The 27,917-nt window shown below is 44.5% G+C and overlaps 1 protein-coding gene across 6 annotated transcripts in view; it reads left to right on the top strand.

Annotated features, from left to right (window-relative positions):
* The window catches only part of Rere (arginine-glutamic acid dipeptide repeats), a 321,115-nt gene that overhangs the window by 208,754 nt on the left and 84,444 nt on the right, over positions 1-27,917 (top strand). For all 6 annotated transcript variants that reach the window (XM_040734896.1, XM_040734893.1, XM_040734892.1 and 3 more), the window contains 3 exons: positions 801-849; positions 9,340-9,464; positions 10,497-10,596. In XM_040734896.1, coding sequence (XP_040590830.1) covers positions 801-849; positions 9,340-9,464; positions 10,497-10,596 — 274 coding nt within the window. The remainder of the gene's footprint in view (positions 1-800; positions 850-9,339; positions 9,465-10,496; positions 10,597-27,917) is intronic.

Genomic DNA, 27,917 nt, shown 5'->3' with positions numbered 1-27,917 from the left:
ATGGATGCTACCACTCTTCAGGTACATTCTAAGAGTCTTAGGGCTGGGAGCTCGTGCTGTTGTTGTTGTTAATGCTCTCTCTCACCTTGTCCTTGCTACTGCGCCCGTCACCCCCACCCAAAGAGTGCTCTTGATGAAGACATTGGTGGGAGTAAAGGAAGAAAGTGGGACTGGGCATGTAGCTCGTTTGATAGGGTACTTACCTGGCATGCATGGTCCCTTGGGCTGGTCTTCAGAATGCATAGACTGTGTGTGGTGACACACACTCATAATCTCAGCTATCAGGAAGGAAGGAAGGAAGGAAGGAAGGAAGGAAGGAAGGAAGGAAGGAAGGAAGGAAGATCAGAAGTTTAAGCTTACCCTTGTCTACATAGTGAGTGTGAAGAGGACAGCCAGGGCTACATGGAGAAATCCTGCCTGAAGCAGGATTGTGTAGGAGATAGCATAGGAGTCTGCAGTCAGGGGATAAGAGATTAAGGACATGTGTGTGTAAGCATGTGTGGCTGAAACAATGTTAGAAATAGTAAGGGAGTGGAGAGATGGCTCAGCAGTTAAGAGTAAGTACTTGCTGTTCTTCTAGAGGATCCAGGTTTGATTCCAAGTACCCACGTGGCAGCTCACAACCATCTGTAGCTCCGGTTTCAGAATGTCCGTCTGATGACACAAATACACTCAGTCATACATACACACACATAAAATAAATATTGAAATAAATAAGATGTCTCATCTACTTGGAGTGAATTACTTCCCTTGATAAATCTGAGTAACTTTGTGTTAACCTTCTGTTCTCTTCACTACAGGAGGCTGAATAGTACCCAAGGGGAAATTCGAGTTGGCCCCAGCCATCAGGTAAACTTCATTTTACAAACTTAATAGCTTTTTATTTCTTGTGATTCTGTTTTATCTTTATTCTTGAGGGCTGGAGAGATGGCTCAGTGGTTAGGAGTACCTGCTGCTCTTCAGTCACAACTGTCTGGAGCTCCAGTTTCAGGGGGCTCTGACACTCTTATATAGACATACGTGCAGGAAAAACACCAGTGTACATGAAATAAAAATAAATCACTTATCTTTATTCTTTTGAGGAGCATCTTAGAGTGGTTATTTATTGATGAGGAGAATTCTGTAATTCTCCTTACATACAGAGTTCAAGGTTTTGTGGGATACTGGTGTGCGTGTGTGCAAAACCAGAGAAGCATGTCAGGTGCTCTGCCATTGTCCGCTTTGTTTCTTTGAGACAGTCTTTTCTTTTGCTGGTGTTGGAGCTAGGCTGGTGGCCATCAAACCCCACCAACTCTAACATCCTGTCCCCACCCAGCACCAGTTCCACACCTGGCTTTTCATGTGGCTTCTGGGCTCTGGAGTAAGGTCATCATGGTTGTGCAGTGAGTGTGTTCTTACCCACTGAGCCGTCTCCCCAGCCTGAAGTTTTTGTTTTTGTTGATGTTTGAGATAGTGTCTTGATCAGTAGCCCAGACTGGCTTTAACCCTGTTGCAGGGCACAGGCTGTGCTTGAGCTTTCAGTTCTCCTGCCTTGGTCTCCTCAGGGCTAAGCTATAGGCATGCTCACTGCCTGCAGAGGTCTCTCCTCCTGCCCAGACCACCATGTATTAAAAGGCACAAAAGCAACTGGGGGAGATGGGGACAGTAGATAGGAGAAGCGTGAGGGTGATCTGGACTGAGTGTGCTCAGCCTGGAGTTCATGGAAGTCTTATGGAAGGGTTATAAAGAAACCTGTAATTTTGTCCCATAACTTTAAAGTTAATAATAAATAAAGGAAATTTTTTTAAAAAAATTAATTATAGCACTCAGGATGCAGAAGCAGGCAGATCTCTGTGGGTTGAAGGCCAACCTGGCCTATAGAGGGGCTTCCAGGACAGCTAGTGCTACACAGTGAGACTCAGTCTCAAAAAACCCTAACCAAAAGCAAAAAAACCCCACAAAAAACAGAACCACAGAGTTTACCCATTTGAGAGGGTATAGAGCAGTATCTTTACAAATGCATTATTAAGCACCCATCATAGCTGTCCATCTCCAGATCTTCTCTAACCTGTGATGCTGAAATTCTGTGTCATTGAGCAGTAACCCTACTCCTGGGATGAGTGTTTGACTGTCTTCATCAATAGATGTGAAATCACACAAATTTATCTTTTGTGATGGACCGGCTTCATTGTGGAATCCTGTCTGGGTCCATCCATGTTGTATTTAATGCTAAATAATTCATTGTGTGTATGTGTCACTGTTTGTTTATCTAGTCATCTATTGTTGAACATTTAGTTACTGCATACTTTAATTCAAAGATATTTTAGGGACCTGTAGAACTGGGTTCATGGTTGAGAGCACATACTCTTCTTCCAGAGGACTCAGGTTGAGTTTCTGACACCCACACAGTGGCCAGCAACCATCTGTAATTCTAGTTCCAGGAGAACTGGTTCCCTCTCTGGCTTCACGTGTGGTACACATACATACGTACATACATACAAACATACATACGTACATACATACATACATACATACATACTACTCATACCTATAAAAAGAAACAATTTATTATTTTTTTTGTTTTTAAGATTTATTTATTATGTATACAGTATTCTGGCCTGCAGGCCAGAAGAGGGCACCAGATCTCATTACAGATGGTTGTGAGCCACCATGTGTTTGCCGGGAATTGAACTCAAGACCTCTGGAAGAACAGCCAGTACTCTTAACCGCTGAGCCATCTCTCCAGCCCAGAAACAATTTTTTAAAGGAAGGCTGAGACTGTTGCTCAGTGGTGGAGCACTGGCCCTTTGTGTGAGGGTCTGTTCCAGTCCTATCACCACTATGAGGAAGGAGAAAGAAAAGTATTCTTGTAAACCGTTTCCTTCAGAAAGTCAGGATGGCTGTTTCTCTTCAGCTGGACCTCGTGTGGTGAGGTGTGCCCTCTGGCGTCTGTTCGGTATGCTGAAGTCCTCTACTTCTGACTACTTAGACAGCTCTAATTGGGTGAGCACCCTGGCTGCCATGGTTGTTGACACCTCCCGCTGGGCTGTCCTACCCAGCCGACCTGGACTCTCCTGGGCACTGCTGATACTCTGCAGGTGCTTGTCTGTCCTTCACAGAGAGCTGCATTCAGGGTTTCTGACATGCACATGGGTGGGGTCATGTGTCCATTGCTAGCCACTGAGAGACATGGGTTTAACATGCTGTCTCTGGATGTCACTTGAGTGAACTGTGTGATGGGGACCCAGCTAATATGCTTGACATGCAAAGACAAAGATTACAGGCCATAGCAGTCCTTATGTGCGCACAAAGGGTTTACATGTCTCCTGGTTGTTTATGTGAGACGTACATTTCTTTTTTTTTTTAATATTTTATTTATTTATTATGTATACAATCTTCAGCATGCCAGTAGAGGGCACCAGATCTCATTCAAGGTGGTTGTGAGCCACCATGTGGTTGCTGGGAATTGAACTCAGGACCTCTGGAAGAACAGTCAGTGCTCTTAACCACTGAGCCATCTCTCCAGCCCGTGAGACGTACATTTCTTCAGAACTTATTTTACCTCTTTGATGAGAGAAAAGTAAAAACTTGAAGGCATATTTACGGGGCTTATAGTTTCTGGATGGTTCTTGTTTTATGATAAAGGCAGAAATATGCAGTTGCTAGGCAACCCCTTCATTTCTGTCTTCCTGGAATGGGCTGTTAGGTGGGCCTGACCAGGAATGCCTCTGGACTGTGGATTTACTGGGTGGCGTTTTACAAGTGGTGGGAGAGGACCAGGGCCTTGCACACACTAAGTAGTCTCTACCTGTGACCTGCACTACGCTCTCCCTGGTTTTGGAGTTCCTGGGCTTTTGTTTGTTTCTTTTGGTTGGTTGGTTTTGGTTGTTTACTTTGTTCTTTTGAGATACATTTTTGTTGTTGTTAGTATTTGAGACAGGTTGTCTCTCTGTAGCCCTGGCCAGCCTGGAACTCAGTATGTAGACTAGGCTGGTCTCAAACTCAGAGAGATCTGCCTGACCTTTCTTTCCAACTGTGGGATTCAAGTATGCATCACCATGCCCTGCTTATTTTAATTACATGTATACCTATGTGTGCCTGAGTGTGGGTATATGTGCATGAGTATAGTGTTTGTGGAGGCCAGACAGCAGCCTGAGGTCCCCTGGAATTGTAGTTATGGGCTGTCCAGCATGGGTTCTGGAAACTAGGCTTGAGTAGTTATGTACTCTTAACCAATGAACTCTCTGGGCCAGCCCTTGTTTTATTTGTCTGTCTGTTTTAACGAAGTGTTACTATGTAGCTCACTGACTTCTGAGTGCTGAAATTCCAGGCATGCTCTCTAATCATCCTTGGGCCCTGATTTGTTTGTAGTTACCTGTTTAATGTGTGTGTGGGGAGCACCTGTGTTCCTCTCAGGACAACTTGCTGGAATGGGTTTCCTCCTACTGTGTGGTGCTTGGGGCCCAGCTGAGGCTGACCTGCTCTGTCAGCAGGCGCCTTTACCCCTTGAGCCATCTCGTCACTTCTGCTGGGTTTCAAATGAAGGGTGCAGTGTTTGCCTGGCATTGCTCGGTCACACGGTCACACTCTCATACTCTCATTTTCTTTCTTGTCCTGTGTTACATTTTCCTACCCATTTCCTTTCCCATAGTTTGTTTCTAGGGTTGCAGGATCTTCATACCGGATTTTGACTTAAGACTTATTTTCTACTCTAACAGAAAAGGTGACATCAGGGGAAGATGCACCTAGCCCCAGAAAGAAGCAGGTTTGCTAGACTTGAATATTGTACAGTTTCATTTAAATCAAATGCTCATCTAATATCAGATCTGGAAATTATTTTAAAGTCAAGTTTTGGAGTAGCAAAATCTAAATTACCTTCTTAAGGTGTTTAGCTTTTTTCTTAGGGAAAAAGACAGTCCTCAGTGGTACTGAGTTTTGTAGAGTCCTAGTAAGATTTGATTTGTCTGCTCCCCCAGGATGCTTCCTACATGTGATGACTGAAATGAATCAATACATCCTTTTAATTACATATAGCACAATGAGAAAGAAGCCCTCTTATAAAAGACACAACTATAGTATTTCACACCAAACTAAAATCAGTAATATCTTGGGGTTGGAAAATGGCTTAGTGGTCACTTGCAGTTTGACTGGCAAGATGGCTCAAGCATGGCAGTCAATCAAAGTGTGATCATGCCACCTACATGATAGAAGGAGAAAACTGACTCCCCTGTTTACCTGACTGCTACATACAGTAATTTCCTTTTTAAAATATTTGCTTTAGCTGGGTGGTGGTGGCGCATGCCTTTAATCCCAGCACTTGGGAGGCAGAGGCAGGTGGATCTCTGTGAGTTCGAGGCCAGCCTGGTCTACAGAGCGAGTTCCAGGACAGCCTCCAAAGTTGCAGAGAAACCCTGTTTCGAAAAAAAAATATATATATATATATATATATATTTGTTTTAGCTTTAGAGTTATATGTACATGCTTGTGTCTGTGGAGGCATGCACACTTGAGTTTAGTTGCCCAAGGAGAGCAGAAGACATTGGATTCCCCCTGGACCTGGAGTTACAGTTAACTGTGCAAACTGCCTGATATGGGTGCTGGGAACTGAACTCTGAGCTGACTCTGCAGCCCCAAATCAGTAATCTCAAACACCCCTCCTTCTTCCTCCCTCCTGCCCCCCCTTCTGATCCTGTTTGCGTGTCTGTAGGTGTAAAACTGTCATAAGCTCATTCTGATACTTAACTTCAATTTAAAACTTCAGCGTTCCTATTCTTCCCTCTCTGCTTTCATCTAAGTGAGTATCTTTCTCTGTATTTGATTGACACGAACCTAATTACTTTACCCCTTTATTGTATAGCCCAGAACAACAATATTCACACTGCTGTAGACTATTGGAATGTTTTTCCTTTGGTGCTGGGATTTAGTCCAGGCCCTTGCATGTGCATTACGCATACTTTGCCAGTGAGTTATACCCCCAGTTGCTTGGAAGCAGTGTATTGTTAAATTTTGTTTTACCTTTTGACTGTATCCCATGAGGACTGCAGGCATGTTTTAGCATTGAAATAGTCCCTGAGTAGAACCAATTCAACTGTTGTTGCATGTAATTTTTCATTTACTGTGGAGATTTTGTAATAGTGTTGTTTTCCCCCAATTTCTTTATTCCCTCTCCCCCTTTACATAAATGGTAGATAATGTAAACTCTCTGGGCCTCCATTCTTTCTGTTTGCTTTCAGAGCTGGTCTGTAGTCGGAGGTTGCCTCCTGTAGCTTGTGTGTGATACAGCATTTCTGAGCTGCCCAGTTATGAGCAATGCCTCAGAGGATGTCCTGTGTGCATTGGTGTTTGTAGCACACTTTGCGTATGTCCTCAGAAAGGGGCCTGCCTGGAAGCCAGTCCAAGAATGGAGCCTGGTGTTAACTTGCATCCCTCTTGTCTAGACCTCAAATTCTACCTTTAAAAGCCTTGTCTTTCTCTATGTCACCCAGTCTATTTCTAGTCACACCCTCCCCCAGGAATTGGTTCATGTTCCCCCAACTATAGTAATTTTCAATTAATATAATCACGAACCATTGTTATACTAGACACTAGACTTGGCCAGGGGATGGAAAGCCAAGTACTCATGTCAATGACTTTCCAAACAGATATCCATCCTGTTTTCATCTTAAAACAGCATTTTCACTATATATTAAGTAGAACTGAACTAGATCATTCTGTTTTATTGGTGATTAAATTGCCAAGACTCCCTCTGGGAGCAGGGTGAGGGGACAGAGACCACAGTGGTGGAAAAGCAAACAGATTTTATATGACAGCGAGAGGATCTAAACTGACACAGGCTGTCAGGATTGTGCAGAACCAGGGCCTTGACAGAGGTAGCTGGCTTTGGGGAAAGGCTCCTGGAGGAGTGAGGGTGTTTCCTGCTTTTCTAGGAAACACAAACCTTTAGGCTTGTTGACCCATAACAACCCTTCTGTTTACCCAGCCTTGGCCTTTGGGGGAAAGGGCCTGATAGCACCCACTAAAATGTTATAAAGTGAGTACTAAGTGTGGAAAATCATTATTTTGCTTAGAGTGGTGCCACATACCTGTAATGCCAGCATTTAGCCAGGCGTTGGTGGCACACGCCTTTAATCCCAGCACTCTGGAGGCAGAGGCAGGTAGATCTCTGTGAGTTCGAGGCCAGCCTGGTCTACAGAGCTAGTTCCAGGATAGCCTCCAAAACAATACACAGAAACCCTGTCTCGAAAAACCAAAAAAAAAAAAAAAAAAAAAAAAAGCCAGCGTTTGGCAGGCGGAGGCAAGAGAATTGTGTCTAGACTGTATAGCAAGACCCTGCCTCCAAACAGCACTCCGCCCCCCCCCGCCCCCAGCCAGCCAGCCAATAGTTTCCTTGTTTGGGGAAAGTGAGGGTGGCCTGGAGAGCAGAGGTGTAGCCTGCTGGGACAGCGGGTAGGGGTGTTGTGTTTTCTCACAGAACAGCCTTAAAACTTGACCGTCCCTCATTGGAAAATCGGAGCTTTCACTCAAAATGACGATTTCTGGGTGGGGCCGGAGCAAGCAGGGGTGAGGTAGACAGTTCCTGGGAGACAGGGGTGTCCCCTGGGTGGGGCAGTGCTGTCCTCTGTCTGTTTTACCTTGTGCTCTGCCTGCTGCAGATTGGGGTGCGGAGTTGTGTTTGTTGTGTCTGCTGACCTGCTAGACTTAGGTATGTGTCACTCTGCGTTTCCAGTGTTTGCATCTACACTTGTCTGCTTATAATGAACTATTCCTGGGAACTTCAGCATAGTGTAAAATATCAAAGCAACATAAGACAACTAGCATCATTTTGAGCCAAATTTGAAGTAAGCTTTAATTAAATACTGGCCAGTGGACTCTGACTAGGTCTATTCCAGAGTCCCCAGAAAATGTCCATGAGTTATGTTACCCAGGTGCTTTTGGTTTGTGGGACAAGGTTTCTCTATGTAGACCAGGCTATTCTTGAACTCACACATATCAACCTGCCTCCTCCTGAGTGCTAGGATTAGAGGCATGTGCCACCACCACCACTGGCTGACTACATAATGTACTTACAGCCTGAGTCCATTTGGGGGCAAGCATCCATCCTGAGGTACTTCCTGTCTAGGTACCTCCTGCCTATGTGTGACCAAGCACATCCGGTGCAGTTGGGTTACCCACAGTTGTTTAGGGAAGTGAAAACGTGGCTGTTGAAAACAACCTGTAACATCTCAGGAAGTGTCTGTCTTTGGGTAAGGGCCTTACAGGTTAGGAGCATTTTTGTTTATGTATCTCTTAGGCACAGTAATTAAAACATAATTTTGGGGAGGCAGAGGCAGGCGGATCTCTGTGAGTTTGAGACCAGCCTGGACTACCAAGTGAGTTCCAGGACAGCCTCCAAAGCCACAGAGAAACCCTGTCTCGAAAAACCAAAAAAAAAAAAACCCCATAATTTTGGATCTCACAGTAAGAATGTTGGATACTTGCCTCTGGTGGTTACAGGCAGCTATTGTACCTGCCTGCTTACGTCTGTTCTGCCTTAGAGTGCAGGTGAGACATCTTAGGGCTTAGAATCTCGGTTGTTCATCACTTCTGTTCTTTTTTTTTTTTTTTTTTTTTCTTGGTTTTTCGAGACAGGGTTTCTTTGTGGTTTTGGAGGCTGTCCTGGAACTAGCTCTTGTAGACCAGGCTGACCTCGAACTCACAGAGATCCACTTGTCTCTGCCTCCCAAGTGCTGGGATTAAAGCCGTGCGCCACCAACACCCGGCTCATCACTTCTATTCTTATTTGGGTAATATGCCTTACATGTGATGATTTATGTATACTGTCTGATTCACTCTGCGTAGTCATAGTAAGCTTATAGTTAGGTTTCATCTCATTTATTCTAGAGAGTTCCTACCTGTCCCTTGATAAGCAGTTCTATTCTTCCCCACCCATGCTCTTTCTACCTCTTAAGTTAACTAAGCTGTTTTTAGTGTTAACTTTAGTAGCTCATGTTGTTATTTTGACTGTGACACACTGTCTTTAAGTGTGTACTGAAGATGTCTGTCTGTCCTCATTGGGAGCTGTCGCTCTATGGTATGTCCTATTTGTGTATCCGATTGTTTCACCCTGTAGATCACATTGGTACAGGTTGGCTTTGATACCCCTCACTGCTCCTTAATTGGGGATTAAGCAGTCTATTGTGACAGCTGTGGTGAAATGATGGGATTTGTGGTGCTGCCAGTTTCAGAGATTCACGATTTTGCTCTTAACTTTCTGCTGCCCAAGGAAAAAGTGTACAGTGCTCCAGTCCCAGGAGACTGCATGCTGGGATGCCTCTTTCTAGTGCTTAGCTTGAGAGTGACTTCTTCATCCCTGTCTTTCAGGCCAAACTCCCAGATTTGCAGCCGTTTCCTTCTCCAGATGGTGACACTGTGACTCAGCATGAGGAGCTAGTCTGGATGCCTGGCGTCAGTGACTGTGACCTCCTCATGTACTTGAGGGCAGCAAGGTAATGGAATTGCCCCAGCTGTTTCTGAATGAGGACATACGGAGTGACAAGTGTCAGCACAATGTCTCCCTTCCCTCCTTAGTAGTGACGGGGCCTTTTTTACTCTGAGTATTGCTTTCTGCTCTGGTGACCCTTCTTGCCTGATAGCCTGCCATTGCTTCTCTTCTTGAGATTTGCCTCACGTCAGACTTGAGAACTCCTCAGTAGGAGCACCTGCAGCCATACAAGTAACTTTCAGCGCCTCACAATGCAGTTGAGAGAGGTGTTCGCCTTAGCTAACACTTACATTACCGAGTTCCTGCTCTGTGTGTTGTGGCTGCTCATTGGTGTCTCACAAACTTGACATTTGTATGGCTTCCCTACACGGGAGCACTTATCTGAGGTTTTCCCATAGAATTTGTGAATATATGTAAATGACAAAGATGAAAACAGAAACTTGAGTCCCTTCATGCCATAGTGCAGACAGAGCCTCCCTTTGTCTGGAATAACGTTGGGGACTCACAGCAGCCTCACCTGTGTACAGTAGCAAAGACTGACGTGCATACCTTGGCCGTGTGTAGTTCACAGAGCTTTTCACACAGTCGATGTGAGATTAATGTAATGGCATGGGTGGCTGTCTTTTCCTGTTCTGTTACTTTTCACTTTAAGGTCACTGAAAAGTAGTTGATACACAGATGAGAGAAATTAATTTCATCTGTTTTCTGGGGACTTAAAATTTTAATTAATGCATGATAATAGTGCATATCCATAACCCAGTGGAATGCCATGGGAAGTAGACCATTCATGTGCTCAGATTTGAAATTTTACTATGAGCAAAACAGGAGAACTGACATGGACCCACTGTAAGCCACACTTCTGTCCCAAGAGAGGAAGGGTTGGATTCTTGCAGCCGGGCTGAGGACAGACATGATGTGACATGATGGATTAGTGGGATCTTGGCTAAAAATGATCTTGCAAACTGAAGATTAAAAGTCACCCTGTATCTGGATGTTGCTGAGTGCTGATGAAAGAAACTCTGTCCTTTCCCCAAAGGAGCATGGCGGCATTTGCAGGGATGTGTGACGGAGGCTCTACAGAGGACGGCTGTGTCGCAGCGTCTCGGGACGACACCACTCTCAATGCACTCAACACAGTAAGTCTATGGGGTCACCTGAGAGAGCTTAGGAGTGGGTACTGTGGTGTTGCTTGGATTTAAAAATGAACTGTGCTGCAGTTCAGAGTGCTTGCTGCTCTTACTGACTTTGAGAGTCTCTCTTGTAACTTGTAGGCACCCCCACACACAACACACAACACACACACTCATACACAATTTATATACAAAAGTTAAATGACATAAATACATTTTTTTTTTTTTTTTTTGGTTTTATGAGACAGGGTTTCCCTGTATTGTTTGGAGGCTCTCCCTCTCCGCTCTCTTTTCATGGTCTGGTTTAGTCTGCCAGCCATGTTCAGTCTGGATGCTTCCCTCTGCTGCCTTCTCCCTTATATCTACAGGAAAAATCTTCTTTATACTTTAGGACTAGTCATTCCCTCCTACTTTTTTTTTTCCTTGGTTTTTCGAGACAGAGTTTCTCTGTATTGTTTTGGAGGCTGTCCTGGAACTAGCTCTGTAGACCAGCCCGGCCTCGAACTCACAGAGATCCACCTGCCTCTGCTTGGGATTAAAGGCTTGCGCCACCACCGCCCGGCCCTACTTTTATTTCACTTTTTATTCAACAATCACCTGTAACTTCGGCCCCATAGGCATCTCTGGCTATCTGTGTGCAAAAGACAGTCACATGCACATATCTGCTCTCCCTACTAAGTAAAATAATAATAAATAAATAAAATCACATATTTGAAACCTCATGAGTGCTGGCGTGTGGTTTATACCTGTAATCTCGGGCTTAGCGGGCAGAAGCAAGGGGATGCCTGGTCTACATAGTGAGTTCCAGGATAGCCTGGGCTACATGGAGAAACTCTGTCTTAAGAAACCAAAACAGCCGGGCAGTGGTGGCTCACACCCTTAGTCCCAGCACTCAAGAGACAGAGGCAGTTGGATCTCTGAGTTCGAGTCCAGCCTACTCAACAAGAGCAAGTTCCAGGATTCCAGGACAGCCTCCAAAGCCACAGAGAAACCCTGTCTCAAAAACAAAACAAAAGAAAGGAAGGAAGGAATAAAGAAAGAAGGAAATGAAATCTGAGTCTATCCAGGTGGAATTGGTTAAAAGAGAATTTGCTTTAGTCCTATGAAGTCTACACAGTGGTTCAGAAGTGACAGCACCCACTCTACTGCCGACAGTGTGCCTGCTAGGGCCACTGCGTTACTGCTGGACAGTATAGGAGACTAATGTTTGAAGCTGTTCCTTTCTGTTTCCTTAGTGGAATCATCACATCCAAACAAGTGATGGTCACAACAGGATATGGTGGTCACACGGTTATTTGTGTGTAGGTCACCAGGAGGCCTAGGAGCTCCTCTAACAGTTATCTACTTTAAGCTCATCTTTGTTTCTGTTTTGTTTTGTTTTTGTCTTGAGAGTTCTGTAGTTGGAAGGAACTTCTGTAGACAGAGTTCCTCTGTGTCTTGCAGCCTGCCTTTAATCCCAGCACTCGGGAGGCAGAAGCAGACGGATCTCTGCTATTGTGTATCATCGTGGTGCCTCAGCCAGTAAAGGCACTGCTACTAAACATCTACACCTGAGCTCCATCCCGGGATCCTTACAATAAAGTTAGAGAGCCAACTCCTGCAAGTGGTCCTCTGACTTGCATGTATGCCATGCACATGTAGGCAGACATACAAATGCGTGATTAAAAAAACCTTTCTCATTAACTCAGTACTCAGCTTTTATCTTTAACTGATATATAAAGAAAGAGGTCTCTCAGACTGCACAGGATGGAGCTGAGACTTGGACTGTGGGATCCTGTGGACAGCTGTGACACTCTGTGAACTTAAAACGTGTATATGATCAAGAACACCTCTGAGAGGAACATTTTATTATCATGCTTATCAATTAAAATTTGAGTAATGAAGCTAGTACTGTAATTAATCCACTCCTGACCTATTTGAGTTCTCGTGCCCATCCCTCACTATTCTTCCAAGCATGAGTTACTGTGCAGCTTTGGTAGTTTTCTGCTTCATTCCTTAGAGTTGCTGGTATACACAATCAAATATGTTTTGTGCCCCCCCCCCAAATTCATTTATTTTTGTTTTTCAAGACAGGGTGTCTGTGTAGTTCTGGCTGTCCTGGAACAGTAACTGCTCTTATCACAAATTTTGATTTTCTTTTACTTATTTTGCTTTCATTATCTTGCTTTTCAAAATGCTTTAAAGCTTTTTTGATATTTATTTTGCCTGTGAATTATTTAGAATAAATTGTTTAATATCAAGATATTGAGCTGGGCATTGGTGGTGCACGCCTTTAATCCCAGCACTCGGGAGGCAGAGGCAGGCAGATCTCTGTGAGTTCTAGGCCAGCCTGGTCTACAGAGTGAGTTTGAGTTCCAGGACAGGCTCCAAAACAATACAGAGAAACCCTGCCTCGAAAAAAAAGAAAAAAAGATATTATAGTATTTGGAGCTGGGTAGTGCACACCTTTAATCCCAGCACTCAGGAAGGCAGGTGGATCTCTGAGTTCAAGGCCAGCCTGGTTTACAGACTGAATTCCAAGACAGCCAGGGTGACATTCTCTTAGCTACTAAACCATCCCTCTAGGCCCAAGATTTCAATCTTTTCCAGTTTCCTGGTTTGGCATGTGATTTATATTGGCTAAAATGCTTCCTGTTTTTAACTCTGCAGTTATGGGATGGGGGTTAAAATTGAGGAGCTAGGGCTTGGAGATACTGTTCAGTGGGTAAAGGCAGTAGCCACCAAGCCTGAAGACCTGAGAGTTTGTCCCTGGTACCCATAGAGTAGGAGAAAACTGACTTCAGCACATTGTCCTGACTCGTCTCATAACTGATAGCTACGTAATCAGTGCAGTATAGAAGAGCTACATAATAGACACCGTTTTCACTGTTACCTACTCTCTAGCCCCATTCGTTTTTGTAGCATGTTTTGAGGTGGTGGTGTGAGACACGTGGGCCTCTGTACTGTTTATACATTGGCTCTTGCATCCTAGGGGTGGGCTCTTTGTGTCCAGTAATCGCTTTTGTCTTACTGTCTCTTGTGGCTGATGCTCCCATAGGCCCTCCAGTGTTTTCTTCCTCTTTGACTCCATCTTAAACTTTCTTCTTTCCTTTTGAAGGGCTCACTTGTTTTGTGTTTCTGTTCTCATCTGACTGTGCAGTCTTGACAGTGTCCCTTTTTTTTGGAATATTTAGCTCGTTTAAATATAATACAACTCTATAAATCTCAAGCTACCTGTAAAGCTCTCATTGTTGTTTGTTTGCTTTGCTTGTTTGTTGATTTATTTTGGGTGTTTTTAAGACAGAGTTTCATTGTATAGCCCTCCTGGCATGGAATTTGCTAGATTGCCTGGGCTAGCCTTTCGTCTCCGTTACCCAAATATTGGGGTTACAGGTGTGAGTCACCATGTACTGCTTATAATACTTAGAATGTGAACTCTGAAATGTGGGATTGCTAGGTTATGTTTAGGAATATTTCCACGTGGGACCCAGATGGGCCAGGTGCACCTGTACCGTCACCTGATGAGTAACTGGTAAACTTGATGCCAGGAAGCACCCAACAGGCTTCTTATCCTGCTAGGTTTGATTCGGCCATCTCTGCTGTCTGCCCATTTACAAAACAGATCCTACATTACGCTGAATTATTTTTACTAAATCAATACTGTATTTTACTGTTGGGGCTCAGTTTTCTTCCATTAACACTAATAATATTAAACTTGGCTTCCTGAGTAATTGTTGCCACTTTTATGTTTACCTTTTCTTGCAACACTCAGAATCTGATTGGTTTTTACTTTTATAATTGTAATCACGAAGCCGACATTGCACCTCAACCCATACTGCTTGGTTCCCTGAAATGTGGGTGGCTGCTAGATTTGAAGCAAGCTTTTTACATATTCAAAAGAGTGTGTGTTTGTTTGCCTATTTATTTATGCACACCCACATCTCCAACAAAAGATTCAAAGTTCCCTGTAGTTGAATGGGTTTTCATCTCTGATTGGTAAATTAGCTAGATAACTAACAACAATTTCTTAAGTATCAGGTATTAATCATCTTGTTTTCTCAGCCCTACCCTGCTACCTGGTACCTGGTAGAGAAAGGCTAAATGTTGTATGGTTGAAAAAACAAATCAGGCTCACTTGTGTATCAGAGCAGGTCATGTAAAGTATGCAAAACGAGCTGACCGTAAGGACTCCTTCATCTCATTTGCTCCCTTATACTCAGCCAACTATATCTATAGAGTGTTGCTTGGAGATTTTCTATTTGTTCATCGTAAGTGGGCTGCATTGACGTCTCGTGACCTGTATTAACTTTGCAGTACTTGTGGGTCTTTAGGGAGTATTTCTCAGTTCCAAATATGGTGCTCCCGGGAGGCCCTTTGTGACAATGTGTGAGCAGCTCCTTCTTGCTTTGATTCCGTGGGCATTACCAGCAGTGTTGTCCTTTCCTCACGAGGCAATAGTAAGTGGTTTGTGTTTGCTGACTTGGGTTAAGGCAGGGGGCTATGGTGGGGTACTGATTTGTTGTTGAAAAGGGAATGGAAGAAGTTAATAAAGTTGACATGCTGTATGTTTCCTATTATGGAATTGGTTTTCTTGTCTTTTTTGTGTAACAAATTTATTGAGATACAATTCAAATTCTATATAATTTACCCATTTAAGATGTTCAATTTTGTGTCTCCTTGATGTATTTAATATCCAGGCATCTAGCTGGGCGGTGTTGGTGCATGCCTTTAATCCCAGCACTCGGGAGGCAGAGGCAGGCAGATCTCTGTGAGTTCAAGATCAGCCTGGTCTACAAGAGCGAGTTCCAGGACAGCCTCCAAAGCCACAGAGAAACCCTGTCTCGAAAAACCAAAAGGGGGAAAAGATTCGTGCAGCTATTGCCACTATCAATTTTAGAGTTTTTGTCACTCCATAGAGGAACCTGGCCTTTCTAGTTCTGGACAACCACTCATGAGTTCCTGTTACTGTGTACTTGTCTGTTCTGATCGCTGCAGGTATAATAATCAGCTGTTGAAAACTGGTTTCTTTCACTGAGGATATTGTTTTCATAACAGTCCCATTCTTACATGTAAACGTCTTAACAGAGCACCTTCCCTAAAACCACAGCTCTGATAGGTAGAGCCACTCAGAGTTACCCTAAAACTCCTGTGTGAACTTGTGTTTAGCCCTTTTTTTTTCATTTGTGTCTCATTCTTACTTTGTTTTCTTTCTCTTTGTTTATTTGCCTTTGTTAAACCACTTGTTTCTCTCCTTCACTGGCTGGATTTAAAAAGTCTAAAAGAATTTCATGTGCATATGTATGTATACATACGTGTGTGTGTGTGTGTGTGTGTGTATGTGTGTGTGTGGCACGCACATGTATACAAGTGGAGATCATGGGACAGCTTGCAAGAGTCACTTCTCTCCCGCTACCGGATTGGACCCAGGTGGTCAGGCTCCTTTACCCTGTGAGTATCTCCTTAGTCCTCAGTAGACTTTGTAGTGTCACATGGACTTCATCATTATTATTTTCATTTTACCAGCTATAAATTATTGGTTAACTGTTGTATCTTATTTATTGACAGCAGTTTTGTTGGTTCATTGATATCTTACATGCTAGGCATAAGTTTGTATTTATGAATGAACTAATTTAATCTACATACATAGTTATTTATTTGTTTGTTTAATTTTGGGTTTTTTTTTTTTTTTCGAGACAGTTTCTCTGTGACTTTGGAGGCTGTCCTGAAACTAGCTCTTGTAGACCAGGCTGGTGTCTGACTTACAGAGATCCTCCTGCCTCTTCCTCCCAAGTACTGAGATTAAAGGCGTACACCACCACCTCTTGACAGAGGCTAGAATCTTATAGCAGCCTTCTCAAAATATCTAATGAATTTGTCATTTGAAGCCTTTGCTCTTTCAACAAGTTAGAAACTCCTCATTGGCGTCCCCGTCTCTCTGTCCTTTCTCAAATGCCTGGTCCTGACTGCTCTTAGGCTTGGGGATTGGGATGACCCAGCACCTTGGGAAGATCAGCTACTGTGTGGTCCAGGTTGGCCTCCAACTTCTGTTTTTCTTGTTTCTGTCTCTCAGACACTGAGACTGCTGCTCTTATGGGTCTGGGTTGGCTTATTTGTTGGTTGTTAATACCAGAATTGTGAGGTAACCCCCACTTCTTTTTTTTTTTTTTTTTTTTTTTTTGCTGTTTTGTTTTTTCGAGACAGGGTTTCTCTGTATTGATTTGGAGGCTGTCTTGGGACTCGCTCTGGAGACCAGGCTGGCCTAGAACTCACAGAGATCTGCCTACCTCTGCCTCCCGAGTGCTGGGATTAAAGGCATGAGCCACCAACGCCCGGCTGGTGACCCCCGCTTCTAAGGCTCAGCACTAGTGTGCTGCTCACACAGGCTTTCTGCTTCCTTCTTAACAGGCAGAGAACAGTCTTCATCCCGTGACTGCTAAAAGTGCAGACTAAAGAGCAGCCACCTGTTTTCCCAACTGGGAGCCCCATACTTGCCATTGTGTGTGCTCTTTGGTTTTCTTTGTCCCGCAATTCTATTGTTATGCTCAGAGCATTAACCTTAAAATTGTTGTGGCAAACCATTGCAGGTAAGGTTGCCGAGAATCGGCAGCCACTGCTCCGCATTAGCTTCTGTGGGAGCAACTTCTGCAAATATGTCTCCGTTCTCACTATTGTGTGTCTAACTTCCAGTGTTAGACCTTTTTCTGGAGCTGAGTAGGTTTCCTTTTACCACGCCAGGTAAATAACAGCTGTGGGCTTGATGTTAGCCTGTGTTGTTTTGCCCAGGTGTTATTGTTTTGTTTTCTGCTTGTTTCCAAAGCTGTAAGAATGCTAGGGATAGGATAGCTGCATGTGTGTTTTCATGTCTACCCGTGGTCCAGAACCAGTTCTACTCGTGCGTTAATGTGGACCTTTTTCTCTTGGCAAGTCATCATGCAGAAAGTCCCATACATAGTTTTTCTTATGGCTCCTTACATCCATCTCATGTTCTGAGCCTTGAATCCTCAGCAGTCAGTCCCTGAGTTCTCAGGGCCCCCCTCCCCGAGGAGACACTGGCTGGTAGTACTGTGAGCTCTTATTTGAAAAGCAGGAAGACTGTTATATACACACTGAGTGTGTAAATGATAACCCACTCAGAATTTCATGTAGACATCTGTGCTTTCAAGAAATGGTAGACTAAGGCAGCCTTCTCCTGTGCTGAGTGAAGCAGTAAGGGTTTTATTCCAGGAATTTGGCTTAGGTCTGAATTAATGTGTCAGTATCATTACCATACATTTATTATTTCAAGAGATCCTCTGATTTTGTCTTTCAGTTAAAGAAGTGATAAAATGTGAAAATTTGGCAAGTTGTAAAAGTGATCTTCCAGCACCTCCTGTGTGGCTACAAAAAAACAGGGCTCTGATTCTCAGGCCCAGAGTCTCAGGGCTCCCACAAGATTGCAGGGTTCTCTGTTTCTCCACATTTAAAATTCTCTCCTACCTTCCTCTTGAGCTCTTCAGCTCTTCTCTCCCCTGAGCTCTTAATCTGGCCTGTGTACATAGGTAACAGCAGGGGCATGTCCTGGAGCAGTCATGTGACTGGTGGAGCCCTAGTGAAAGTCTTTTCTAAGTTCTTCCATTCCCATGATGCTTCCTTTGACCTGCCCCACCCCCTCCCTTGTAGTCCCTTGTCCCTAATTGAGTAGTTTTTTAGTGTCGGGAATAACGAGAGATATCTGTTCTAAACAGTCTTCCAAAAGAGGTTCTCACTTCCCTTCTCCAGCTGAGAAAATAAGAGGTTTAATTGAGATGGTGGCACTGTGCCAGAGCCAGGGGGTTGGGGGGCAACCTTAAATCAACCCACAGCCGGGCACCAGTATGGTGCTGAGTCTTCCACACAACCCCTCACCTGTGTCTTGGCCTCAGGCTTTTCTTGGTGTTTGTGTTGGTGTGGAGACTGCAGACAGAGCCTCCAAACAGGCAGATGGTTCGCCTCAGCCAAGACCTGTAGAGGTCATTCCCCGAGACTTTTCCAAGTGACTTGCCTAGCCTCTGTTGGAGTGTTGCCTTTAAAGCTTGCTCTTGGACTCTTGGTGCTGGCTCCACCTCTTCTTCCTGTGAGTCTACTGAGTCCTCAAGAGACCCCCTCAGTGAGAGAGGGTGAGCAGCTTGCTTCCAGACAAGGCAGTGTTTAGGAAGGAGCTGTGACTCAGCAGTGAGCCCGGAGATGCTGTCTGTATGTATTGCTGCCTATTTCCCTCTCCCCAGAGTGCGGGCTCATCTAGCTGCTGCTGCCGCTGAAGGACAGGCAGGGTTGGCGGAACTGCACTGACTAGATTTTCAAAGCTTGCTCTGGAGTCACTCGGCGTTCCTAGGCTAGCATTTATCTCCCGGTTTTCTGGATCTTTTCTCTGCCAATTGCCTGCTTCCCTTTACCCACCCTTAGCTCCAAGACCCAGATCCAGAAAAGGGAGGGATATGTTTGCTGTGTCACTGCAGATGAAGGATCTTGTGTCTAACCAGATTGTCAGCAGCTGCTCCAAGTTGAGCACTGTAGGCCTGGGACTGTGGCACAGACTTCCTCCTGGAATGTAGATTTATGTTAAATCCCTGCTGCAGCAAGCTGCTGGCCACTAAAAGTGATACTTGCCACACTATGTAGTGCCCTGCCACTGTTCTGTGTAACTGCAAGGGCTTGTCGTTATTTAGAAAGTGATCTGGGGTAGGAAGACCTGTGTAGTGGTTATAGAACACTGGCCTAGTGCGCTTAGAGCATTGAATGGAGGAGGGATGTCTAAGGACTGTATTTTCTTGTAAAAAATTAACAATACCTTTCTCTCAGGCCTTTTCTAAGCAGTTAAATTCTATATTTTTGCTCTTGTTTCTTTGTTCCTATTAGTATATTTAGACAAATTTAGCTGCAGTGGTATCTAGATAGCCTGGCTGATGTTGGAGTTCTAAATGAAATCTGTTGATCATGGTTAGGGAGAGGGAGATGTTTTTTAAATGTCTTTGACAGATTTTTGACAAGGTCTTTTTTATGTTACCAGTTAAGTACATGAGACAGGCTGGTGAAAAAGCTTGCAGGTCAGCTGACCACTGCCAAACCTTCCAAACTGAGTTTGACCCCTGGGACCCACCTGGGAGAAGGAGAGCACTAACCACCTCCCTTTGTCCTCTGACCTCCACGTGTGCACTCATACGCAAAACACCTACGCACAAAGATGACGAGGTCCATGTCCTGTTCTCCCCTCTGAGTTATTTTGGCAGTTTCTTGCTGTCTATATAGCATATTTTCAATAGCAGAAGACTCTAATCTTAACGTTGTTCTTAATAGACCACACTTATTAAATGTTGGGCTTGAGAGCAGCCTGCCTTGGAGAGGCTTCCCTCAGCTGCTCTAATGGCTGTAATTGTAAAAGGTTCTTTGGTCTAGTAGAAACTGCCAGATGCACTGCCATTTGATCTAAAAAGGTCACGGGAAAAGGGACATTCAAATTAAGTTATAAATTACAATTGAAGAACAATATTTTGATGTGTGAGAGCAGAGATGTCAGAGCAGGGAGATGTAATTCATGGGTTCATTATAGAACAGAGGTGCCTGACAGCTGAGCCGTGCCAAAGGGAAAATATATTTGCAGCGCCATGCAGACAGAAATGGCAGCTCCTGTGAGAAGCCAAAGCAGAAACTGGAAACCCTGTGGTAATACTCGAGTTTATGCTAATGAGGCAGCCAGAGCCCCAGAGATGTTTAATGACTGCTGTAATGTAAATGAGGTGCTCTGACATTGTGCACATTTTCAGTCTTACTTAAATTAAGACCTCATCCTTGCTCTGCAGAATAACATACTTTATAACCGAGCATGAAGGCTGATTCTCTCACCTCTGTGTCCAACATAGAGAGTGGCTGACATTTGAGAATTGTTGAGGCAAGAGAGTTAAGGCTCAAGACAAGATTCTATGCATGGCAGCTTTGAGGGATGGTGTAATTTAATGTTTGTGGCAGTCCATGAGAAGTTCAATCATGAGTTAATTAAACTGTAGGCACTCATTAAGTATTATTTATTCTTGTGAGAGGCTTGCCAGTAAAGCACTTATATATATTAAATTATAGAAAGTAATAAGCAAGGGATGATTTGTCGGGCAGAGTAAGAGAAGCACATTTAACTTAGGCAATTATGCAGAAATGTGTTTTTCTTCTTGTGGCATGATCTTCCTCACAGCTAATCAGGAAGGGTCAGGGGCTGTAGTGAGCCCTGAACAGTCTGAGCCATGCATCTAAACTGTCACTGCCAGTAAGGAAACCACTGTAGGGTTTTAAACTATTTTAAATCTTGTGGGACCCTGATGCTTTGTGTCTCGTGTGAAGCTCCCCACTGTTTCACGACAAGCTGAGGGCTGGCGGTGCGCCCAGTTGACCAGTGGAGATGTCCATTCCATAGTTCAGGGTAGCCCTGGCATCAAGAGTATGACCCTAGGGGCCTCTGAGATGGCTCCAAAGTTAAGAACACTTAACTGCTCTTGGCAGAGGACCCTGGTTCTTTTCCCAGCACCTACCTGTCAGCTCACAACCGTCTGTAACTCCAGTTCCAGAGGATCTGATGCCCTCTTCTGATCTCCATGGGCAGAACAATCATACTTAAATTTTCTTGCTGTTTTAAAAGAGTTTGACCCTGCTTTGGATCCTGTGCCTATTTTGCAAGGTAGCAGAAGCACTGGAGGAAGTCCTGGGCAGGTTCCTATTCAGCTATGGGAAGGTGGCCATTCACACTCGCAGTCTTTGGCTCTGTGGTTCAACAGAGCGTCACTTTTGTTTGTTTGTTTGTTTTTGTTTTTCAAGACAGGGTTTTTCTATTGTTTTGGAGCCTGTCCTGTTTTGGAGGCTGTCCTGGAACTCGCTCTGTAGACCAGGATGGCCTCGAACTCACAGAGACCCGCCTGCCTCTGCCTCCCGAGTATTGGGATTAAAGGCAGGCACCGCCAACGCACGGCCAGAGTGGTCACTTTTGTTAGAGTGGGAGCAAACCAAGTGTTGCCTGGTGTTGTTAAACAGCAAAGTCCTCCACCACAGCTTGTGCAGACCCATCTCTCCCCTCACGTCTCAGTGACTAGCACAGAGACTTGCTCAGTGCCTCGGCCCCAGAAGAAGAGTTTGTGTGTGCTCTTTGACAAGGGTATGCCAAAAATGAAGGAAGGGCACATCTTGGCCAAGCCTTTACCCCATCCAGGACCCACAGGACACTTGACTGGAAAGAGCAAATTATGACGGAGCCATTTGAAAGCTGGCAGATTTGTGAAGGATCCCCACTTTGTTACCAGGTCCCCATCCTTAAACCCTACTTCATTGGCTGAAAACAAACAATACTAAAAACAACAACCAAAACTTCATCGCACCTCTCGTGGTGATGAATTTGGACATGGTTCCCCTAAGTGACATCCCACTCTAGGGGGGTGGGTAGCAGGTGCCTCTACCCTCACTTGCTTTCGAAGACTGGAAAATTGAGTCACTGTACTAGTTTGTGGTCCCTGTCCTTTTTTCCCCCAGTACTAAAATGCACAGTTCTCTGTGTTTTCCATGAAAATTGCATTTAATCCCAGATCTTACCTAGCTTGGCTACAAAATGGCACAAATGTTTAAATATCCTGCGGAGTGAAGCTATAAGGTAATTGAGGGTTCCACTGTCACAATCCTGTTTCTTTCCCTAGCTTTCTTTAGGAATCTTTCACCTTAGTAATAAGGAGAAGGCCTGCCATGACTGTCCTCACTGAACAGCTGTACCCAGTGGTCCTGACCGGGTGTTTAAAATTGGAAACCTGGAGGCAGGAGAGATGGCTTAGCAGTGAAGAGTAATTGCTGACTGAGCTCGAGGCCAGCCAGGACTACAGAGCCAGTTTCAGGACAAGCAGGGCTACACACAGAAACCTTGAAACCTTGTCTTGAAGTCAGGGGAGGGAAGGAGGGAGAGAAGAATGAAGGAAGGAAGGAAAATAGTTGGCTGCTTTTACCTAGGGCCAGAATATTTTTTCTAGCATATATGTCATGTGCCTCAAAACCACCTCTTCAGCTTCAAGGGATCTGATGGCCTCGCTAGGCCTCTGCAAGAACCTTCTTGCACATGGCGTAGACACACACACACACACATATACACACACACGCACACCATAGTAAAAAGGAACATTATCTGTTTCACCTTTAAAAGAGTTGAAACCCAGGCAGTGAGATGTTTAGGTAAAGATCCTGTTCTTAAGCATGATCGCCTGAGCTCAAACCACACAGTGGAGTCCTCTGAGTGCCACGTGTCCTCTTTCCTCCATCTCTATTCCCAGTTCCTTCCTCCCTCCTCCTCCCCCTTACCCATACATGAATGAATGCCAAAATTAAAATTAAGCTGGGCGGTGGTGGTGCACATGTCTTTAATCCCAGCACTAGAGAGGCAGAGGCAGGCGGATCTCTGTGAGTTTGAGGCCAGCTTGGTCTACAAAGCAAGTTCCTGGACAGTCAGAACTACACAGAGAAACCCTGTCTCAAAATAATTTTTAATTAAAAATAATAAATAAGACAATAAAAATTAAAATTTATATCTGTTTTACAAAATCAGTTACTTCTATCTTTTAACATACTTTATAAAGGAGAGTTTTTATGACAGGTTTTAGAGATTCAATTAAGATAGCTCGTATTTTGGTGACATTTACCCACTCTGACTGACATGAGAAATTCATAGGAATGTCCATTTCAGCTCCTCCTGCAGTTAGCTTGCTTGTTTCTGGTGGGTCCATCTACTCAGTAGCCTGGGGTCTGTGTGAATGTGCAAACCTGTGTTTCCTGTGGCTGTGTTTAGCCACACACTCCCTGTGCTCATTGTCTCTGTTGTTCACAACTGGGTCTGTCCACAAACCTAAGAGAGGGCCTGGCACAGGCGAGCACAACATGGATCCACATTGAAGGGATGAGGTGAGGAGGTCCTGCCCTCCAGGCTCCCCCAGTGTGCTCTGGAGATAGCCTAGCCTGGTATGGCGCTGCATAGGCCATAGTCACTTGTGGAGTGTTAAACATGTATCTTAAGTGAAACACGATTACAGTTGCATGTTCTCCTCCAGCCCCAGTTTCCCTTTCCACTGTTGGAGTTAACTGCACTCCAGAACTAGAAGTATTGGGCATGGTAGCACTCTAGTCCTATCACTCTGGAGGGTGATGGGAAACCTCAAACGGGAGAATGTGGAGTTCCCAGCCGTCCTTGGCTAGAAGCTGCCTGCCCTAGACTCAAGCCTGTAGCCCTGGCTGTCCAAGAGCTTGCTACACAGACCAGACTGACTCTGAACTCACAGAGATCTGCCTGCCTCTGACTCTGACTCTTTAGTGCTGCAGTTAAAGGCCGTGTGCTGCCTCCCCACTTTTGTTTTTTGAGATAGGGTTTCTCTGTGTAGCACTGGCTGTCCTGAAACTCACTCTGTAGAGCAGGGTGGCCTCAAATTTACAGAGATCCACCTGCCTCTGCTTCCCAAGTGCTGGGATTAAAGGGAACACTTTTTTAAAAGTCCTGTTTTTAGCTTTGAAAGCAGGGATCGTTAAAATCAAGCATCAGCGCACCAATACTTACACCAGTGATTGACCCACTCAGGAGAAATGAGTGTTTTTGTCAGATATGGTGGAAGGTATCTATATATAACCCAAAGTATTCCCTCTTTCTTCTGTTTAAAACTGTATCACACGGGGCTGGGAAGATACATCTTTTAAATTAAACATTCTAGTGTTAACATGTAAATTGTATTGAGATAAAATGGCTTCATGAATGGGCTGGAGAGATGGCTCAGAGGTTAAGAGCACTGGCTGCTCTTCCAGAGGTTCTGAGTTCAATTCCCTGCAACCACATGGTGGCTCACAAACCATCTGTAATGAGATCTGGTGCCCTCTTCTGGTGTGCAGACATATATGGAGGCAAGATGTTGTCATAATAAATAAATAAATCTTTTAAAAAAATTCCAGAAGTAACAATTCATAGAAGTCATGTAGTTTTTTGTTGTTTTGTTTTGTTTTAAATTTTTATTTATTTATTATGTGTACAGTGTTCTGCCTGCATTTATAACTGCAGGCCAGAAAGAGGGCACCAGATCTCAATACAGATGGTTGTGAGCCACCATGTGGTTGCTGGGAATTGAACTCAGGACCTCTGGAAGAACAGGCATGTACTGCTTTGCAGAGGGCTCAAGTTTGATTCCCAGCTTCCATGTCAGACATATTTCAACCACCTGTAACTCCAGCTCCAAGGGGTCTGGTTTGCACAGGTACCTGCACAGTTATATGCATGCACACACAGACACACATGCTGAGACGCACAGGCATGTAACTGAAGTGCATTCCCTGGGGTTCCTAGCAAAGAGGGCATGCAGAACAGCCACCTGTTCTCTCTTTTGTGCCAGCTTCTGTCTGTCACACGGCAGTGCAGCCACACGGAAGCTTTATTCGTTCCAGGAAAGGTCATCACTTTGGGAAGTAACTCACACGTGTAACCTTCCAGATTTGTTTGTTTGGGGAAAGGATGGGTGGTGGTTCATAAGTACCGAATGAGCTTACAGTGGGAGAAGCCAGGAAAGGAGATATGTTAGGAGATTATGCTGAGAGCAGGTCAGGTGCCCATCAAGGACACAGACCCAAGAGCCCCGAGTGTCAGGCTACCGTCATGGTTGCTTCTGGGGACAATGTGGCCTGAAACATGTCCACTGGAGGCATGTGTGCAGGGTGTGTGGGGAGCTTCTCCCTCTGTTTAGCACCCCACCAGAAAGTGAGCTGAGGGTCTTGTGCAGGCTGCTGCATATTCTCTGGCAAACCAGCAGCCACGTGTCCACTAGCCATGCCTGTTTCTCCAGCTGCAGCTGGAAGTTCTCCCTAGTTTACCCTGACACCGGAGAATGTGGTAGGGGTTAATGACACTTGATTTCAGTTTGCTTCTAGACCAGGCTGCATGTTCTCAGGAGTAATTTCCTGGTCCCAGACACATAAGATTTAATGTTTAAAAATTTCCTATGTGCTATACTACAGTTCTCATCAAACTTCACAAACTACAGTATTATGTGGCTTTGTGTATAACCTAACCAGCCTTCGGTCTAGAAAAATGATAAAAATGGAGGTGAGCCAGACCTGGTGCTGTATGTCTTTAGTCTTTAGTCCCAGCACTCAGGAAGTGAGGAAGGTGAATCTCTGTGGATCTGAGGCTAACCTGGTCAACACAGTTGGCTCTTGTCTAAAGAAAGAAAACAAAACTGGCCTGAAGGTGCTTTCTCTCTTCATGGCTTCCCCTCCCAGCCTCATGTGCTCAGTGTCTGTACGTCTGTCTGTGTCAGTGTCAGAGTGTGTGTGTAAACTGGGAGTTAATATCATGTGTCTTCCTCAATCAATACCCACTTTGGTTTGTTTGTTTATTTTGGTTTTTCGAGACAGGGTTTCTCTTTGGCTTTGGAGGCTGTCCTGGAACTAACTAGCTCTTGTAAACCTGGCTGTTCTTGAACTTACAGAGATCTGCCTGCCTCTGTCTACCGAGTGCTGGTTTGTTTTTTTTTTGTTTTTGTTTTCGTTTTTTTGTTTGTTTTTTTGGTTTTTGTTTTTTTTGGTTTTTGTTTGTTTGTTTGTTTTTTGGTTTTTACAAGACAGGGTTTCTCTGTATTGTTTTGGAGGCTATCGGTCCAGCCCGGCCTCGAACTCACAGAGATCCACCTGCCTCTGCCTCCTGAGTGCTGGGATTAAAGGTGTGCGTGGTTTATTTTTAAAAGACATTTTTAGTCATGTCTATGTTCACATGACTACAGGTGCCCACAGAGATGGGGGATATTGGATAACCTAGAGCTAGAGTTAGGCAGTTGTGACCCACCTGAGCCGAGTGCTGGGCACTGAGTCAGGCCTCTGGAAGAGCAATATTAGCCCCTCCTCACTGTAGTTTTTGAGATAGACTTTTACTGACCCAGTGCAGCAAGACTCACTCTTGGGAGTTATCCATGTTGTCTGCTTCTTACCCCGTACACAAGAGTCACTGTTAAAATTTTTGTCCTGAGCTTTTTATTACATGTTTCAATTTGATCACTTGATTTTATTTTAAATTACCACTAAAATATGTGCTTTTAAATTCAGTTCAGTTTCATTCTGTGTTAAATCTTTAAAAGCCCTCACTATGTCAAAGAACTTGGAAAATGCCTGCTTGTTTCAGGTATCAGGCAGAGTATGAACATCTGACTTTTCTTTTGTGTGTCTGGAAGATGCCAGGCCCCAGAGATTGGATGATAATAGATAGCTTAATAATTCTGGATAAACAGAGGTTTCGACTCGGGCCGGACAGTAATTGAAGACCTTTACTCTCTCACTTAGTTTAGCAAGCATGTCTGGAGGGTCATCTTGGGCTACAGACTGTATGATATGAGGCTCTGGGCTCACACAGCAGCCTGTGTGGGAGGCCCGCTATGGGAAGACAGGCAGATTTCAGCCTGGGAAGGTGTGGGTTAAACGTGAGACTCTGCCTAGTGGCTGTCTGCAGCATCTGATAAGAGGTCAGTGGGGTGCAGCACTGCCTGGTGCTGGGAAACTGGGGAACATGTGTGAGCTTTGACAGGAAAAGTCTGCTCTGATGGTCTAGCTTCTTCAGTCACCTCTGCTATTACAGAAGGACGGTTTTTGGAAATCTCTATTTTGGGCCCTTTTATTTATTTTTAGTTAAGTACTTTACTAAAAAGTCTAGAAAAGAATCTGGTCTACCCATGGGCTGCTTTGGAAAGGATGTGACCAGAATAGCTGACCGCAGTAGCTTACAACTGTAATAAAGCACCTGGGAGGCTGAACGAGTTCAAGATCAGCCTAGGCTACAGAAGGAGTCCTGGTCTGGAAACAACAAAAACGTGGAACAGGAGCTGGGCATAGTGTGCACACCTTTAATCCCAGCACTAGGAGTGCAGAGGTAGGCTGATTTCTGTGAGTTCAAGGCCAGCCTGGTCTATTTAGTGAGTTCCAGGACAGCCAGTGATACACAAAGAAGCCCTGTCTGGAAAAACTAAAACAAGCATGCAAAAAAGAATGGAACAGAGCATGAGGCTTGATGGCTGGGGTTTGAGCCTTGGCTTCCACCTCATGGTGAGCGTCTTTTCTAATCACACCTGGGAAATGGTGTGACAATGGTTCTCATCTCATGAGATTAAATAATGGTGTGCCTTTCTCATAGGATCAGTTAAGGCAATGAATGCCCACACGTGCTGAGTACCGTGCCAGGCATGTTCTACAGATGTTGGCTTTGGTGTTTTGTGGGTTTTGTTGTTGTTTTTTGGTTTTGGTTTTTCAAGACAGGGTCCTGAGTGTCCTAGAACTCTCTCTCTGTAGACCAGGCTTGCCTGGAACTC

Source organism: Mesocricetus auratus, unplaced genomic scaffold (assembly GCF_017639785.1).
Source record: "Mesocricetus auratus isolate SY011 unplaced genomic scaffold, BCM_Maur_2.0 Super-Scaffold_100042, whole genome shotgun sequence".
Taxonomy (NCBI): domain Eukaryota; kingdom Metazoa; phylum Chordata; class Mammalia; order Rodentia; family Cricetidae; genus Mesocricetus; species Mesocricetus auratus.
This window is presented reverse-complemented; position numbering and strand designations above follow the sequence as displayed.